This window comes from Trematomus bernacchii, unplaced genomic scaffold (genome assembly GCF_902827165.1).
Source record: "Trematomus bernacchii unplaced genomic scaffold, fTreBer1.1, whole genome shotgun sequence".
NCBI lineage: Eukaryota > Metazoa > Chordata > Actinopteri > Perciformes > Nototheniidae > Trematomus > Trematomus bernacchii.
In genome coordinates this window covers 9,201,328-9,218,928 of record NW_022987803.1, presented here as the reverse complement: position 1 = coordinate 9,218,928, position 17,601 = coordinate 9,201,328, and the positions used below count along the sequence as shown (strand labels likewise).

Sequence of the window (17,601 nt, the reverse complement as noted above, 5' to 3'; positions counted from 1 at the left end):
CAAATTGTTGCCCTTTTGTTTGTCTTCGTAGACATTTCGAGTCTTATTTTGTATCACTTTGTGATCACGTATGTCTCTTCGTTTTTTGTCTCATTTTACTAATTTGTGTTTATTTTGTGTCTTTGTTTGTCCTATTGTGTGTCTTTGTTGTAATTTCCTGTCCCTTTTTAAGTCTATTTGTTACAATTTGTTTATGCTTGGTGGCTTAGATGTTCTTAGTATTCATTTTGTGTCTCTTTGTAGTGTTTTTGTCATTCCTTGTGGACATTTTTGCATTACTTTGTGGTGGGAACATGTCTTTTTGAGTGACATTTTGTAGGTGAAGGACAGGGGGTGAGGATGTCACATACATCTGTTTATAATGTTAGTTAAGTCTGAATGTCTTCTATCCTTTGAATAAAACAGAAACAAAGCTATGAATGGAGCCATCAAATGACAGTTACTAACATAAATTGTGTGTGTTATTACACTTTGTCCACTGGGTGGTGCTTGTGTCAGATACACTGACTGCACACACTCATACAGGCTGGAGGATTTATTCAGTATGTGTGTACATTATGACAACACAGCGATGATATCTGCTTCGCCAAATTCTGCGTCGTCATTCTACCAACCGAATTCAAATACCTTTCATTGTAGAGGCCGATATATATCCTTAGTAAATGACACGACTGCTCGTTTTCGACATACAAATGCAACAAACCACCGGTTGTGTATCCACCTACCGCTCAAATAAGTAGGCGCCGTGCTTCATTGTTAATTCCACGTAGGCCTGCACACTTTGTAGTAGCCAATAGTAAATCTGCGCACTTCCCATATCGAGCCTATCAAACATTCACCCCGCACCAATGAAAAGCTGTCGCATTTTCCACCCGTCTCGATCAAATAAATTAAAATAATGTCACACATTCATAAAGCGCTGTAAACACGGCGTTGAATAGTGTGATGGTTTTTAAGTTTCCTTTATTTATATTTATTACATTTTCATCAAGTGCCACTGCCTGGTGCAATGCAGGTCCCGTGTAGCCAATCGATGCGGCCGACACATGGAGTATAATATTGCAGGTCTGCAGCGGCCAATCAGAAACGACATCACACAACGGCAGAGCAAACTCTCCAGTGTCAGCCGGGCTGCTTCCTACACTAGAGATATCCTTCCGCGGCTGAAAACTAGTACTCCGTGTTGGGAGAATCTAACTCTCTTTCTGAAATAATAGGGTGAATGCATTGTAGTTAATGCACATTTGGAGATTTGATATTAATTATGTTAAGTTAATTATTAGATATATTCAGTGAAGTTGAGAATTCTAAAATGTATAGGCTCCAATTTAAAGGCACAGTCTGCATTTTCTTTTCTTTTTTTAAGTTTGATTATGGTGTTCACATTTGCTACAAATGGCTATATAATTACAAATAAACTGGTGGATATTGCCAGATGTAAACTTTAGTTTGTGCAATATTCTTATTTTCTCAAATATATTATCAGTCATGTTGCCAAAAGTGCACCATCTTTCACATTTGTAGCATATTGGTTTTGATTTATTTAGCCATGAAAGAGATTATCCCAATGAAAAATGGCAAGTCTTTGGCATTCCATAATGGCCAATTACTAAAAATGTTTAGTATGCTCTAGTTACATATAGGATGATGAAGATAGTGATTGAGCAATATATTTTGTTTGCCCACTCAAAGTTAATTCTGGTTTATATCTAAAACCAGAATACCACAATAAGTATTTGGTCTTAACTTCATTTTGCAGCTTCATCTAACTGGCCCTAAAAACTCTTCAAGGGGCCTAGAAAACACACACACAAATAGTGCACAAAACACAGAAAAGCTGATAAAAAAAAAAAGAGCCAGAAAATGGCCTCCAGTTGGTGATTAAGTAGAGCAAATATGCATTTGTATAAAAGTGAAATTGAAACAAACATTAATGCTATCTTTAAAGGACCTTATTCTCAAACAACTATGGCACTGTCTCTCAGATGGAGGCCAGTGGTAAACTAAGCAATACAACTTAACCTAAAAAAATATATTATTACATTATATGTTTGATATCAATTTGTAGGCTACTATGTGTTTGGTGTATTTTTATGCATTAATCTATATTGAAAAAGGCCTTCTAAAATGATGACTTTAGCCATAATTAACCAAATATCGACTACATCCTTGTTGAAGTAGTTTAACATGAGTGTACGGGTGCACTCCATGCACTGCAAGCGTTTTTTAGCGCGGTGATTGGCATGTCTCCTGCTGGAGGCCTGCGCCGCTGCAGCAACCCTGAGTTGAAACAAGGAAGTGAGTGATCAGTGCTAGTGTGGCGGAGGGATACACAGGCAATCCCCATTCTGGCCACGGCCAATATACACACTCCTAACCCGCCAGTGGAACTCCATCTAAGGAACGACCACATTCTGCCTCCACAGACCAACAAGCACACAACCCATCCGACATGGTATGTATTGTCATTCATTGTGTGCAGAGAGAACATGTGTTTTAATAGCGTGATAGCATACTTACTACAAGTGTAAACCTGGTTTGTCTTTTCATTCGCTATTCACTCATTGATTCCGCTTACGAGCGATTTGTATGCGTAGAAGAGACGGAAAACACCCGTAAACGGCATTTTACGTTTTCTAGCCATTGCATTGGGATAATGTGACGCAATATTATAGTCTTACTTGCTTCGTTTTGAGTGATATATGCGTGAAATTATGTTCACCTTCACAACGGGACAGTATTTCCTCATAACTGCGCAATTCATACAGCATTATTGTATTTGGTTGGTCGGGCCAAGAAGCTGCTTCACGGCTGCTGCATGGTGCAGCTCGAATTAATTGTTGGACTGCATTTTGTAGTAAGCTATTCTGGGTCATTACAGCGTAATTCTGCAGTCATAAAGGCATTAGGGTGCATTTAACACTCCGACTTAGTAGCACGAGCGTGTTGGGAAGCCTACCTAACGTTATTAGAGCCACGCGCTGACATTTTCACATCAAAGCCGACATGTCTCAAGACGTATGTTCGAGAGATATCCATGTTTTATTCTGTTTCCGCCGGCTGAACACGGTGAACCCGCAACTGACGCCTCCTCTCGTCATGAAAAAAACTGAGCATGCTGCGTTTGGCTTCCTCTTTTTCTATGTTGCACCATCTTGGCTCTCGAGCTGAGCCGTGCCGTGATAGGGGAATGGCACTGCTGTATCTTGTCAGTGTTCCGCAACGGAAACTGACCATAATTGCAATGTTACCTTATCGCGTGGCCATTAAAGTGTACTAATAAAACGATATGGGACGCAGTTCCGCCTTCACTGCAGCCTCTGAGGGGTTTATCTTTGGCTTGGCTTTCTATCTGTGTTATGTCGCCTGATTTGGTTGCCTCTTTGCAAATGTCGATGTTATGCAAATGTGTGCGAGTTGTCCGAGAAGCTCTTTCTGGCACTTGCCACCACAAAACATCAACAGCTGGGAAGTTAGTACATTTTTTCCAAAACAACGTAATGACTATTCTAAAGAGATATATTCCAGGACCAGCACATCCTATACATTTTTTAAAAGGTAACATATTGTTCAGCAGGAAGTCAAGAGAAACCGCAATGTTTCAATAGGCCTCAGTGACTTGCAAAATGTGCATCACAGATTTCTAACACATTTCACCAGATGATTGAGGCACACTTTCACACCAACACTGACATCTGCAAGCAGCTAATGGAACAGAGCTACGTCACATGAGAAGAAAATCTGCATGTGTAAAAGAGGCCTTCAACCCATTGATTATCAAGCCTGATAGATCATTAATGGCCCGAGGGAGTCAAGAAACTGTAAAACTCTTTTCCCCCCTCTACTGTGATCAAATATCCCATATATTGCATCGAGCTGCGATACAGTTTCACGTTGCAATGTGGCACAGTAATTGGAGTGTAAAGCGTGATTGTTATGGAGTTAGTCTGCGTATCAGCATCTCTGAAAAGTTTAATCCACACGCGTAAGCCCCCTGTCTGCAACAATACGGCCATTGAAGTGGAAACAGTCTCCCCCATTGAGGTGGAAGTATCGAATAAGTATTCGGACCTTGCTAGGGACCTATCACATTCCTGTTACACTGTTGTTTGCTGATGCATGTTTAGTAACTTGAAGGACATCCGATCCGCTGCAATGAATAATGAATATGCTTGGCGGAAACACCTAGCCATGCCCCATGTGCCCAGTGTCTCTGAGCGATAAAGTGCTCTCTGTGGTGCGGAGGAGTACCCAGCCACCCACCACCATCAGGCCATATGGTGGACCGGCCTTGTCCGCAGGGTGTGGGGAGGCTGGTGTTGTTTACACCCATCTTTTCTCCTCCCCTCCAGACACAGCCCGGGCCCAGAGGCCTCATTGTCTTTTGTCCAGCCTCAAAGACAAGAGGCGTTCAGGGCTATGTCGAGCTCAGTGCTGCTATAGAAAGGAAGTGTGCGTCCCACACTAACTCTTTGTGTTAGAATGAATGGAAGCGTGTGTGTGCTATTGTGTGTTTGTGTGTGTCACACCCTCTGTCATGGTGACAGCCGGTTGTGCATCTTTCGCTTGGTGACTATAAAGAACCTATATCGGGATTTATGTATCTGGAATCTAAAAGTGAAAGATTATTATAGGGCTTGGCAATATGGGAAAAATGTAATATCACAACCTTTTTATCGATTTGGCAATAATGTCGATTAACCATTGGCGCTTTCACAAAAATATTTACACAATGAGATTTTAAAAAATCATCAGTAATGTGGATATAATGACTAAGTGGGTAAGGGAAATAGAAGAACATCTACAACATTCTGGTTCATGAGTTCATAAAATGAGCAATTTGAAAAGTGCCTACAGCGCTGACAACAGGGTTATTAGGAAGAAGATTAGCGTTCTCTTACACCCTTTTTCATCACCTATCAAATTAAACCAGTGTGAACAGTGAGCGATGCAGTATGTTTATACAAGGGTATCAACTGAGAGCACCAGATATTTCTCACTGCCTCCCACAGTTCTGTTTGGAGCGAATTGCTGGGGCCGGCTTCCCGGGCAACAGTGCGAGTGGTTGACCCACTCGTGCCAGCAAACTGCTGCCAGCAGTGCCCCCCCGCCCCCTACAATCCCCAAACACTCACACTCCGGTTCCTCTACAAGCTGTCATAAGCCTGGCAGTGAAAAGCCCTGTCCAAAGGACAGTGTGTATGGTGAATCACAGGGAGTTTCCTCTGCACAGTATGTCATATATATGGTGAGAGAAACACGCAGAGGGGAAAGGTCTAGAGGAGGAGTTGGTGTAGGCCAAAGTCCAAAGTGCCAGGGAAAGTAGGAAGAAAGATGAAGGGATGGGCCGGTAGCTGGTCTGGTGGTGCAGCAGCACCGTGAGGCCCCAACAGCTTGGGCCTAAGCCAAGGGAGGATCCATAGCACTGAGTCACCAAACCCCACACCCGGTCCACTTAGAGAGACAGCAGGGGACAGAGAGAGGCAACAGGAACGACAAAGCATGACAAAGAGGATGACTAAGGGGAAGATAGGAATGGAGATATCAACAGAGCAAGATTGAGAAATGTACAAAAGATAGAGGCAACACAAAACACGACAGAATATTGGTCGAGCTGGGTGGCATTTTAGCATCGGGAGAACGGCTTTGTCTCTTGACATTTTCCCGATTCTCACGGTGGAAATGGAGAAAGGAAAAGGGTGAATTGAGGGAGAAGAAAAGCATTGAATCATGTCAGCTAATTGTATGAGCGCCACTGATGTTATCCGTGAAAACCCTCGCTGGGCTGGATCAATCCATCCTTTGGCTGCTGCTACTTTAGCCTTCAGCAGAGGCTTTTGTTTTTGACAAGTTAAAGGTCAGCTCGCAGTGTGTCATCTGCTAAATCTTATCCAGTCCAACCCAATCCAGTAATTGAGCAAGAAATTCAATTTACTACCTAGATTTACAGAATAAAATACCCTCACTTCCAAACATAGATTTTACAAGGCTCTGATTTCCATAGCCATGGGCATTGAAGGTTTTCTTGGCAGTATCCACAGCTGCATTGCTTGTTCAAACACACCAATGTGATGGAGGAATTTTCTTTGAGGCAAACTGGCAACTCTGACTAACTCACAGGAAACATGGGGATGGAAAGTGTTGGTGTTGAGGAAAAATGCACCTTAAGCTGGACTGCACACATGTTTGTGTGTGACCTTATGTGCACATCTGCAACTGCTAATGTTTATCTGTGTGTGTTCCTTTGCTGCCAAGTGTGGTCTGCTAACCATAATAATTAAAGAAACTGTCGTTTTACAATATAAGGGATGGGAGGGTACCTGTGGTATTTATTTGCCCCTCAAGCTTTGTATTCAAACTTTACTGCTGAGGGTCTGAAAACAGCTTCACAAAGAAGCTTGATACTTCTATGCAAAAGGCCTGGCAGTGGATGCTCGCCTGCAAGCCATTTAAAGCTTGTGTGAGTCACTATCAGCCGTCGCAAAGCCCCAGCTAGTGAAGGGGAACAGGCTGGGAGGGGAACCAATCTGCGCCAACCCAGCAGGCCGTTTTTCCTGTTGGTCAGCATGACCGTGGAAAACGCTCCCATGCTGATATGTCCCGAAACAACCCCGCCTAAACAGTCCATTCTGGTCTGGAGACAGCACTTCATCCGTTTTATTACAGCATCCCACTGCCGAGCAGTTCCTCTTGGGTGGAGCGCCATGCTGTAGCCTACTTTTCTGACATCGTGTGAGTCAATCCCACAGAGCCACTCATCAGCCGGAAATTGAATTTTGTGCAATTCCATTGTGGAACTCTTTAATGTAGTAGCTTTACGAGACATCTTGATAAGGCTTCGGTTAATTTAGCTGAGTCTGATAACTCATAGTTAGCATCGGACTTGGTTTTAAAACAAATCAACGTCTGCCTGGAGTCAATGTGGAATCCAATTGATTCTAAAATAATACAGGGACAAATGGTTTTGAGTCTGAATAGATACAAACATTTTGAAAATACATTTAAGAAAGTGACATCGAAGCATGCTCTTAACTTGTTGACGCTCCAATGCTAGCATTTGTTGCTAGCTAATGGGGCTAGTAATTCATTTAGGTTATTTTCATTGGTTAACCCGGTCAGATTCAAACACCGAGGCCAGCAGACCCCTAAACACTGTGACCAGTGTTGAGCCGCGTGGTTGTGGTTGAGTGGGGACGATGAGGAATGTAATGACGCAACAGTTCAGCATTTGCAATAGTTGCCTTGTCGAGAAACTTCATTGTTTGTAACCCTCTCCCTTTTTTTTCCTACCACAGGCTGACCAACTAACAGAGGAGCAGATCGCAGGTAAGAACAGAAAGATTTGTTCTCCTAAGATTTGTCCCTCATACCCAAGTCTTGCCTTCACATATCCACATTATCTTATTCCATACAGTATCTTTGTCACATGGCCAAGATAATACATCTCATTAGCTGTTCTGATTGCTTCCACCTCACATATAGAGAGCATGAAATTAAACAGAACATTGAATGATCTGGCAGCCGCCCTCCCTTGGTAGATCATTAGCTTTTCAAAATGAAAGGGAAATAAACGGAAAAAGCATTTACAGTATGTCATGAGTCAGGAGGAAAACACACTGAACAGAGTTTTCCAGGCGAGCTCATGAGAAGTTTCAATCACTAAGGCACCTTGAAATTCTTGATAAATAAATTATGTGGCCCTTGTACTAAAATTGGAGTCTGCACAGTTTCCTCTCAGTCAAACCCCCTCTGTGGCTAATTAGCTTCAGCTAAGGCTCCAAGGCTGATGCTCAATATTGCCTGCGTCTCCCTTGATGGCTTTTTATGGATATGGAAATATTTATATTTAGAAGCACGCTTGTACAAGCCGGTGCAGACAGTTACTACAGTAAATTCACTCAGCTTTCAAAATGATGCACCATTGTTAAGTTTTTCACAGTAGGAGATAAGACTGTGTGTTTTTAGAGCTCAGCTTATTTACAACCTCACCTCTGTGGGTCAGTTAAGAAACAAGCATGGATTTAGTCAACACGGCCGCTTTTAGTAAGGGACTGATTAACCTTTTCGACCCCACTTCAGCGTCCTAACATAACCCTATTTTGCAACCGCAGCGTAACGGATATCTAACGGCTCATTCTTAACTCCGTTCCCCACAGAGTTCAAGGAGGCTTTCTCCTTATTCGACAAGGATGGCGACGGCACCATCACCACCAAAGAGCTGGGCACAGTCATGAGGTCGCTGGGCCAGAACCCCACAGAGGCCGAACTGCAGGACATGATCAACGAGGTGGACGCTGACGGTCAGTAAACATGCTTGATTTACCCATGTAGTTGGGAGTTATTCATTACTGACATGAGTAATTCATAATCAATTCATATCAGGCTTCACATTTGAAAATAATGCTAGTAGATTTCTCTTGACTGGTCCAAAAGAGGTTAACAATCAGAACTACCTACCTTGTCAGATGTCATACAAACACACACTGCTTCAGTAGTTCATATTAGTGGGTTTCACACTATAAACCTAATTTAACACCTAGAGATATACAGTGCTGATAGTCATATTTTCTGCTAAATCATAAAAAGAAAATTGGACTAAATCATCATGTGGTGCTAGAAATGACTTTTTAAAAAGACAGCATGATTTTTTTAATCATTATTTATTTAAGTAGGTGAAAATCTGTCACTGGATATATATACATAATGCTTTAATTGTAGGTAAAATGTAAAAAGATGAATAACTGTAATCACATTTGACAAAATCTATTGTAGGAATGGTTTGACATTTAGGTTTATAAGGTGAGTCAGTTCCTATCAAGTTTAACCTTTCCAGCAAACCCATTTTTAATCAGTGAAATTATTACAGTTTTAGTTCAATACCGTGTGGCACTGTTCTTTGGGCGATTTATCCATTAATGCCAGTCATTTTCGTGGAATAGGACCATAATTCCATGTTGCATTTTGTTGCATGACTTCTGTGATAAAACCTCTGTTACAAATGCATAAGGGATTACGAATGGCATCCATTACAGCCCCATCTAGAAACACATCAGCGGTGCCGATGCCCACCTCCCTCCCCTTTTCCTACCAACTGTCAACCAACTGTCCACGCCAACTGTCTGGCCAGCTTTACTCTCGGATGACGTGTGTCTCTGTGTCAGCAGTTTAGTCACTGTGTGTTCAGCTCCATCAGAGTTGACAAAGTCAGGGAGATGTGTGCGCAGGAGATGCTTTCACTGCTGGTGAGTGGAGCAGGCTAAGTGTCAGAAAGGCTGTCAGCGTCGGCGCCCCACGCTGGGTGCCATAATATGGGCAGATTCTTCACCGAGTCTTTAACCTCCACTGTCTCCAAAAGGCACTGTGATAAGAGAGTGATAGAGAGAATAAAAGGCAGAAGAGAAAGAGAGAGGAGTCAGAGCAGTTGGCCCGTGCTCACCGTCCTTGGGCTGTGGAGTCGAGGATGTGAGCCGTCAGTGGACCTTTACCTCAGCGGTGCTCTGTCAGCTCATAGGATTTTGTTAATGGGACTGCATTGATCAAGAGGAATCAATTGCATCGCAACTTGGCTGCCTCTTTTTTATTGAAACGCCCTCCCAACATCCTCAGCCCCCCCCCCCCCCCTAAGTTTCACCCAAGAGCACACACACCATCACTAACATCCCCTTGTTCAGCCTCTGCCTCCCTTGGCTGATGCAATCTAGGTCAGACAGCAATGAAGCTAGTAATGGAAAATAAAAGTGGTTACATAAGGCCTCTCTTCGCTCTGCACATCCAGTACCCACAATCGGCAGCCATGGGATGTCAGCTGGCCCATTGAAAATCAGCTTTATTTACCAAACAAGGAGGCTGTGGCAAGGAGTTACAATGAATAAAAATGAGCGGATGGAAGGCAGACAGACAGGGAGCCGCTGAAAGAAATAGTCTCGCGGGTGATTTGATTGTAAAAGCCGAGGCGTAATTTATGAGCAGTTTGGGTTACAGTATCGAATGGCATTCCTGCTGTTTATCGCACACAGAAAACCACAGCTGCTTGAAATAATACACTGCCTTCCACATTTCAGTATGTAACAGACCCCACCGAGCTGAAATGTGTCAAAAGATAAATATGGGTGTATGACAAAAGTATTAGCTTTAGTCACAGCAAGTCATCGTTACACAACCCTGCGCTTCATTCTCATCTCAGGGATGGAAGTTGGCTTTATGATGCAGGGAAAGCGATGACCACACGCACAAGTGCGCCGAGATGCCTTTGCCTTCTATAGTTTGCGTCAGCGCCTCTTATGTGTAATCGCACCATCTCCCACTCGGTTCACTCCTTATATTCTCTCCTCTTCACAGCTCCCTCATCTCCATCTCCCTCACTACCGCCCACTCCCTCCCTCCCTCCCTCGCTTTATTCTCTCTCATTCCCTCCCACCATTTCTCTCTTTTCCTCCCTATCTTCATCCCTCCTTGCTTCCATCCCTCCCTCCATCGCAGCAGCAGCTGGCTGGAGGTGCAGTTGAGCAGATATCGCTCGAGGGCTGCTTTTCTAGTCATTGCACCCCCCCCCCCCCCCCTCCCCCTCCCATCGGATGATGGTTGCAGTCCTGCCCTTTTTACAAGACTGGGACAATCCCTCACCCACCCCTGCTCCAACCCCCAGTGGCAGCATGTGTTCCCTCGGTGCTGCTGGCTGTCTCTGTGTGTTAGATAACAGGTCCTTAGATTGTTACCCCGGGCTATGAGATCACCATCTGCCCCATCACATTACTGCATCCCTTTTTACTCGTTCCACACACCACATCCATTCTCGCTCTCTTATTCTGTCTCTATGTAGCTCTGTGACGCATGCGCCACCATTGGTTAATCTGCGTACAATCCCTCTGCCCCCATCAGTCCCACCCCGGGGCTAATCCTCCCGGGTGCTTTGCCCTCGGTGTCCCTGACCTTCTCTTCAATCCCCTGACAATTTTTTTTGTTCGGATTTTAATTATTATACACCGAGATACTCACTCCCAACATTTCCAGTTCTGAAATGTAACCCCACCCTTAGATTAACCAGCAACCCACCCTCCCTCCCTCCCTGTGGTTGCTGTTAGTGAGCTGCTGAGTTCCTCATAGATCCTTCTTCTGTCAGGAGGGTCTGATCCCCTGGTAATCCCGTCTTGACAACAGTAACATGGATATTGATCCGATCGCACGCACACACTCAACCACCAGCACAGCCATTAGCACCACCACAACTCAGTGCAAAATGTTAGAGGGAAAAAGGGACACAAAAAAGGATTGAATGTTGGAGATAAGGGATGGTGCATCTGCATAGAAGCTCCCCTGCTCCCTTTCCCTGCAGCCAGGAACACCAGAAGAGATCCTTTGATTTATCCAGGCTCCTTAGGGCCACTGTATACTATACGTCTACATTATGGATGACTGGCCATGGGTCCCCCCTGCAATCCTGCTGAGCTGTGTATAACATATGCAACATCTTCCAAGGGCTTCCCTGAGGAAGAAAGGGAAACCTCAGCCTGTGGTAGCTGTTTATCACAGGAAGGAAGGTGTATACGAAAACAATTTTAGCGCCGCTCCTCTCAGTTATGGCCAGTACAGTAATGCGATAAACACTAGTGTCATATACACGACAATGAGCACTAAATCCTCTCGGAATATTTTCACTTGGTTGCTTTTCATCAGCTAAATGCCGGGTCACATTATCTCTACTTATCCAAGTTCGCTTTTTAAGTAATTGCCATTTTTGCTGATTAAATGTGCCTCATTGGTCACCCACTGCAGGTAATGGAACCATCGACTTCCCCGAGTTCCTGACCATGATGGCCAGAAAAATGAAGGACACAGACAGCGAGGAGGAGATCCGCGAGGCTTTCCGGGTATTCGATAAGGTAAATAAAGCTTATAAGACTATATTAAAGGGACATTGTTATGTAATATATGTGAATAGTTTCCATTCTTTGCAAAGTAAAGTTTAGCTTTGCTGCCTCGTTAATTTATGTTGATTCAAGTCATGTGATAGTGGTAAAGAGATTTACCCAAGTAATCCGTTTCCAACATCCTGCTCAATTAACACCCAAGGGCCCTCAGGGTCTCCTCATTTATCACCCCGGTGGAAATTAGTCCGATAGGACTTCTGGTTTCACAAATGTAATCCCATGCCGCATGTTTCCAGGATGGAAACGGCTATATCAGCGCCGCAGAGCTCCGTCACGTCATGACGAACCTGGGGGAGAAGCTAACGGACGAGGAGGTGGACGAGATGATCAGAGAAGCAGACATCGATGGAGACGGACAGGTCAACTACGAAGGTAAATTGAAGACAGTCGTAAAAAAGAAAGTAAAGTGTCACGGTGCACAAATAGCTTTAGTTTCTAGGCCACAGTGTAAGCTTTTATTAAACAGGGGGACCAGAGCTCTTCATTTTCCAAGCTGTGTATTTCTCTGAGGGCGCCTGCGAGACAAACCAGCCACACATAATATCAGTTATTAGATAGGGGCTATAGATGGAGCCTGATGAGATGGGAGAAAGCCATCCTTCTGAATTATCATCAGTGTGCTAGGAGCCTTTTCACTCTTTTTTTCTTTTTGTTGCCTTCTCCCTTCCCCCTACATTCGCTCCCTTGGCACATTACACGAGAGACTGCGCTCATTTTCTAGAAGGCTGTTGATATATTATGAACAGTCCATAAGTTTTGTCTGAAAAGTGCCCCACTTCTATACTCCCATTGTACCGCAGACAGAATAAGTAGTCAGACAATGAAAGCCTTCTCTTATTTATTTATTTTATATGTGCGGCGTGCATATCGCTCTACGAAACTGTAAGCACAATGCGACAGCTTTTGAATCAACCGGGTTTAATGAGATGAACATGGAAGCCGTTTAGAAAGGGGACACTAATTAGGATGTGTGTTCTGAACCTGCCTAAGTTGATTAAAAACATTAATAAAGCATTTAACAATTTAGCAGGTGAGTGCTCTTACTGGCAACGGGCTGTGCCAAAGCCTTAAACCCAATGTCCTCATTGTCTTTTGTCTTCTCTCTTTCTCTCTCTCTGCAGAGTTTGTACAGATGATGACTGCAAAGTGAAGCTTGCCCGCCCCGTCCTGTCCCCTCTTAGAAGAAAAAAAAAAGGAAAAAAAAATCAAAATGTTTTACTTACCTCTTGGAAAAAAAATGTTCATTTATTCATACTGTTTCTGTATAGAAAATAATTGAATGTTGAAATAAAATATCCTTCTGTCCACACAGGAAAATATAAAAATATACAAAAAATATCTGCATGAAAATGATGGTTAGTGATCCTGTCCCCTCCCCCCTGGAGATCAGTTTAGCATCAGTACTTAACAAGTAAAATAATAATATCAAGGAACCCTGTAACTACGACCTTCAGACTAAAACAAAAGCACTTGGCGAACTACTTCCAGTTCCATTTGCTAGTGGTAAATGTCTGGACTGGCCATCTCTTCTTTCTCTCTCTGTTTTCTGTTCTTCATGCATGCAGCTTGAGACCGGAGCACTAACCCCCGCCCCCCCATCCCTCCTCCGGGCTACCAGAGCGTGCTGATTCCACTATAAGCTGTCCTCTTGTTGGTTTGGTACAGTTTTTTTGTATTTGGAGAGGAACCCTGTACTGTTAAGATGAGAGTTTACCAGGTTCTAACTCAAGCGTTAAAGTGGAATGGGACTTAATTGTATGCTAGATAAAGAGAAAAAAACAATGTACAAAAAATACATTTTCAAATGTTTGGCATGTTCTTTTGTTTTTGTTATGTTATTTGGACGGCCATCTTAGTAGTTGTGCGTCCCGCCCTTCTTAAACGAGGGGGGACTTAAAGAGTCTTACGGTGAGCTTTCTGTTTCTTTTTCTTTTCTTTTTCTTTCGCTGAGATGGAGCGTCTGTTTCTTGCAAGAGAGAATCACTGGCCTTCACTTTTATTTTTTCTTCTTCTGTTTCTCGACTCAGACAAGAGCATAGTGATGGGTGTACTGTGTTCGCAGTGCATGCTGTTCCGAGTGTCAGCGCACCGCTCTTCGCAACTGTTCGTCTGAGTTCAGTTTACATTCATTCCAAGTTGTACATGCTAGTCTTTATTTTTTTTTTCAAATAAAAGACCATGAACTTTATCACGTCTTATGTCATTTTTCTTATGCATGATCTGTACAAATTATCGCTATTGTGCTGTCAGTTGGCTGTCAGCCTTCAAGCAGAAAAAATGGTCTATGTTTTGCCAACTGGAGAAATGTGTCAATAATAGACGATTACCAGCATAGTCCTCTCCATGTGCAGTGTCATTGGGTGATGTTTAGCAGAAGAGGACTCGCGGTGTGTAATTCTGTGCTCCATTACATGGCAGTGCGGTTGTGGAGAGAGTGAGCTGCTCACACACAGGGGGAGGGAGAGGCAGCAGAGAGTGTTTGCTCTCGCGCTCAGCAGTGAATATACATACACATCTATGACGCTTCTCTTCTCTCAAGTCCCAGCGGGTTGCTAGGCAACAGGAACATGCTGTAACTGGGATGTTTTGTTTTTTTTAAAAGGCAAGTGGGAGTTTGAATAAACCCTCCTGCTTCTGCTGATGTCTCCATGTTGGCTTGTCAAACCAGGCCACAATGCTACTGCCGTGTGCACTTTTTAAACAGCACACAGAGTAGAGCACAGCAAGGTCTCTGCCATGACACTGCACTACCTTAATGTCTTAAAAAGTCAAGTTTACTATATTTGGACTGTAATTTGACCATGTTTAGAAAGGAGCAAAGATAGCCTGAGAAAGCTCTCCGCCCACCTACAGCGTGGAAGGAAGCACTTCCCCTAATCAGAGCTCTAAACATAAGCATACAGTACACACCTTATCCTTTTAACACAGAGATAGGGTGGGTTTCTGCTTTCAGGGAAAAACACTAAACACACTGCATTCCTCATACACTCATTATTTCGATCTGTTTTAAATTAGATGCCATTTACCAACTGTGGAATGAGCCTTGCAGGCATTAATCAGATAAACCGAGGTTCAGTGGAGGAAAATGTGATAAGCAGGAGGGGAAGCCCTGCCCAAATGCTGCCAGTAACTGGGAAGTATGTTTCTCATCCTCTAATTACAGCCCTTTTATTTCTGAAGAAAACCAGGCAAACTAATGCACTCAGCTTTCCTCGCCCCTCCCTGCAGCACCAGAAGAGCCAATAGGAGCAGTTGTGAAGTTGATTGACAGCTGGCCCTGAAGCTCTGCTGTTCTAAGCTACCTCAACTAGGCAGGTGGTCAAACCTGGAAATTAACATAGGAGGGAAAATAGCAGAGCTCTTTTTTGTATCCCTAATGTGTTTAACATTTAAGACATAATTAAATAAACAGTCATATGAATAAATAAAGTGAGATCTACAAATTAACCAATATGTTGCAAATTAATTCAGTTAATTATTCGAACAAAATTGATTTTGTTGTATACTTTTTTGCTTCATGTTGCTTTTTATTTCCTAATTTAACAGCCAGTTGTATGCCCCTTGTCAATGGAAACAAATACAAGACACATTTAAACAGCCACTGAATTACCTACACTATGACTTTTAAACTATTTTACTTTGAAAACAATGTATCTCAATACATTTGTTCTAAATAAACCTCTTTGATCTTAAATGTGACATTTTTGATTTGCAAATAAAAAAAAAAAAATGTTGAATGTTTATCTTGGCCAGCGATCTAGCTGTGAGCCAGAGCTTTGCAGCCAGCTAGCTAGCTAGTTAGCTTGTGTACCAAAAGGAGATAGCTAACCATCATACAACAATAAAAACTGCCTTTTTTCTCTTCACAAAGGGGTGTGTCTTTTTATGTAAGTAAGTTGTTAGAATCACAACAGTAGTTGAATTTTTCAGCTAGCTCCAACTGTCATCACAGGCTCTTCAATTTGTTGCTAAAAAAAACCTCACAACTTAACTAGTTAGCTAGTTCATTTGATGGCAGCTGTGAGCCTGTTAAACTAAATACAAGCAGAATTCCCTGTCTTTGAACTGGGTTATTTTGAGCAGCAGCTAGTTGGTTTAGTTGGAATTAGTTAATACTGTTGCTATCGCTAAGAAGGGCTAGCTAGCTGGTCGCAATGTGGTTTCTGTTGATGAGCCCTACCAAGGGAGGCAGGGGGCTCGGCTAATGTGAAAATGATGAGATGGGCACAGGTGACACCTCTAAGGAATAGCGGCTTTACAAATATACATTTCTACAACTAAATTAAAATCTAGAAAAAGAAGAATGATTTGTATGTCATGTTTAACATGTACGTTTAACATGTTAGTTTCACTACATATTAATTTGAATATTTATTGCATGGCAGAGTACTATCTAAGCTTCTGAAGGACAATCTTGGAGTTCACTGAAATGTGTTTCGCTTACCACCCAACAACTACAGCCATTACTCATTCAAATTATGCATGCTCTGACAGGCATACAGTAGGCATACAGTAAAAGTACATACCAACCCTACAATCACAAGCTCACACATGCACCCAGAGAACAGGTGGGCCCACAATCCAAGGACAAACCCACTTTTTATATGACTCTGCTGGTAGGTTTGTGACTGCTGTTAAATGCAACAACCAACCAATAAGCCACAACCCAAACGCACCCTGTCAACCAATCCCGAGACTGAAAGGTTGTGGTTTGGATGAGACTCCCAGAAAAGGCCTCCCCTCCTCTCTGGTAAGAAGGAAGGGACACTTGAGCACCCTGGGGGTTAAATTAGGAACATCAATATTTCACGTGTAAATGAAGCAGCACACTGTGGAGGCAGTAATGCGAGAAGGATTGACTGGGCTGAGGTATCACGTATCAGCGCCCCTGGAAAGAACAGGCACACGTATGAGACAGGCCTGTGACATACAGCAGGAGTGTGTATGTCCGTGTGTGAGAGGGTGTGTATCCTACATGTGTGTGTGCAGACAGGACATGTGTGCACGGACATGGAGCCCTGTTTGTTTGTTAGTGTCCAGCAGTATTTAGCAAGTTAAGGAAGTGGACGTGGTGAGCTGAGCCAGAAGCAACATCAATATGGGGAAGCTTCTGGCACTTTCTAACACGCACACACACACATAGATACACCCTAAGTCCATTAGCACCAGCTTAATGCGTTTTGGATGTTCTTATAGTGAGTTAAACAAGCATATGATTCTTTCTAGTGGTTGTGAAGGTGTCAACATTTTTAAAGAAATGGACCAAATCTCGCTAAAGTAAATGGTCCAGTGTCAGAAGGGCGGTAATAAAGTACGGCAGAGAATATTTGTTTTAATGGCTTGATCTTCACACTTCGGCACTCATGCTTTGCCTGAACACAAGTACACAATAATCTACTTGAAAATGTCTTTGTATTTCACGCAAGTATGGGCATCACCTGGGGCGACACAGACACCAGAACATTCCTCCCACTCCGTCGCTGAATCTGTACCTATAAAGCCATGCTTTGCTGTTCTTTATTTCACTGTATTATTAATACCAAAAAGCAGAAGCACCTACAGTAATTAGCCATAATGTTTGTGCAGCCTCACTGCTTATTATGGGCTTTGGAGGGTTGTTTTCACCGTGTTGCGCTAATGACGACTGTAGAGGTGGTGGAGCGAAGCACTGCAG

General features: G+C 43.1%; 1 protein-coding gene across 1 annotated transcript; it reads left to right on the top strand.

Moving 5' to 3' along the window:
- The first annotated feature begins 2,326 nt into the window (after positions 1-2,326).
- Positions 2,327-14,115, top strand: LOC117498375 (calmodulin-1). The gene is made up of 6 exons (XM_034150419.1): positions 2,327-2,455; positions 7,296-7,326; positions 8,157-8,300; positions 11,773-11,879; positions 12,164-12,299; positions 13,049-14,115. The coding sequence occupies exons 1-6, from the start codon at positions 2,453-2,455 to the stop codon at positions 13,075-13,077; spliced, it is 450 nt and encodes a 149-aa protein (XP_034006310.1). The 5' UTR covers positions 2,327-2,452; the 3' UTR covers positions 13,078-14,115.
- The last annotated feature ends 3,486 nt before the right edge of the window (positions 14,116-17,601 follow it).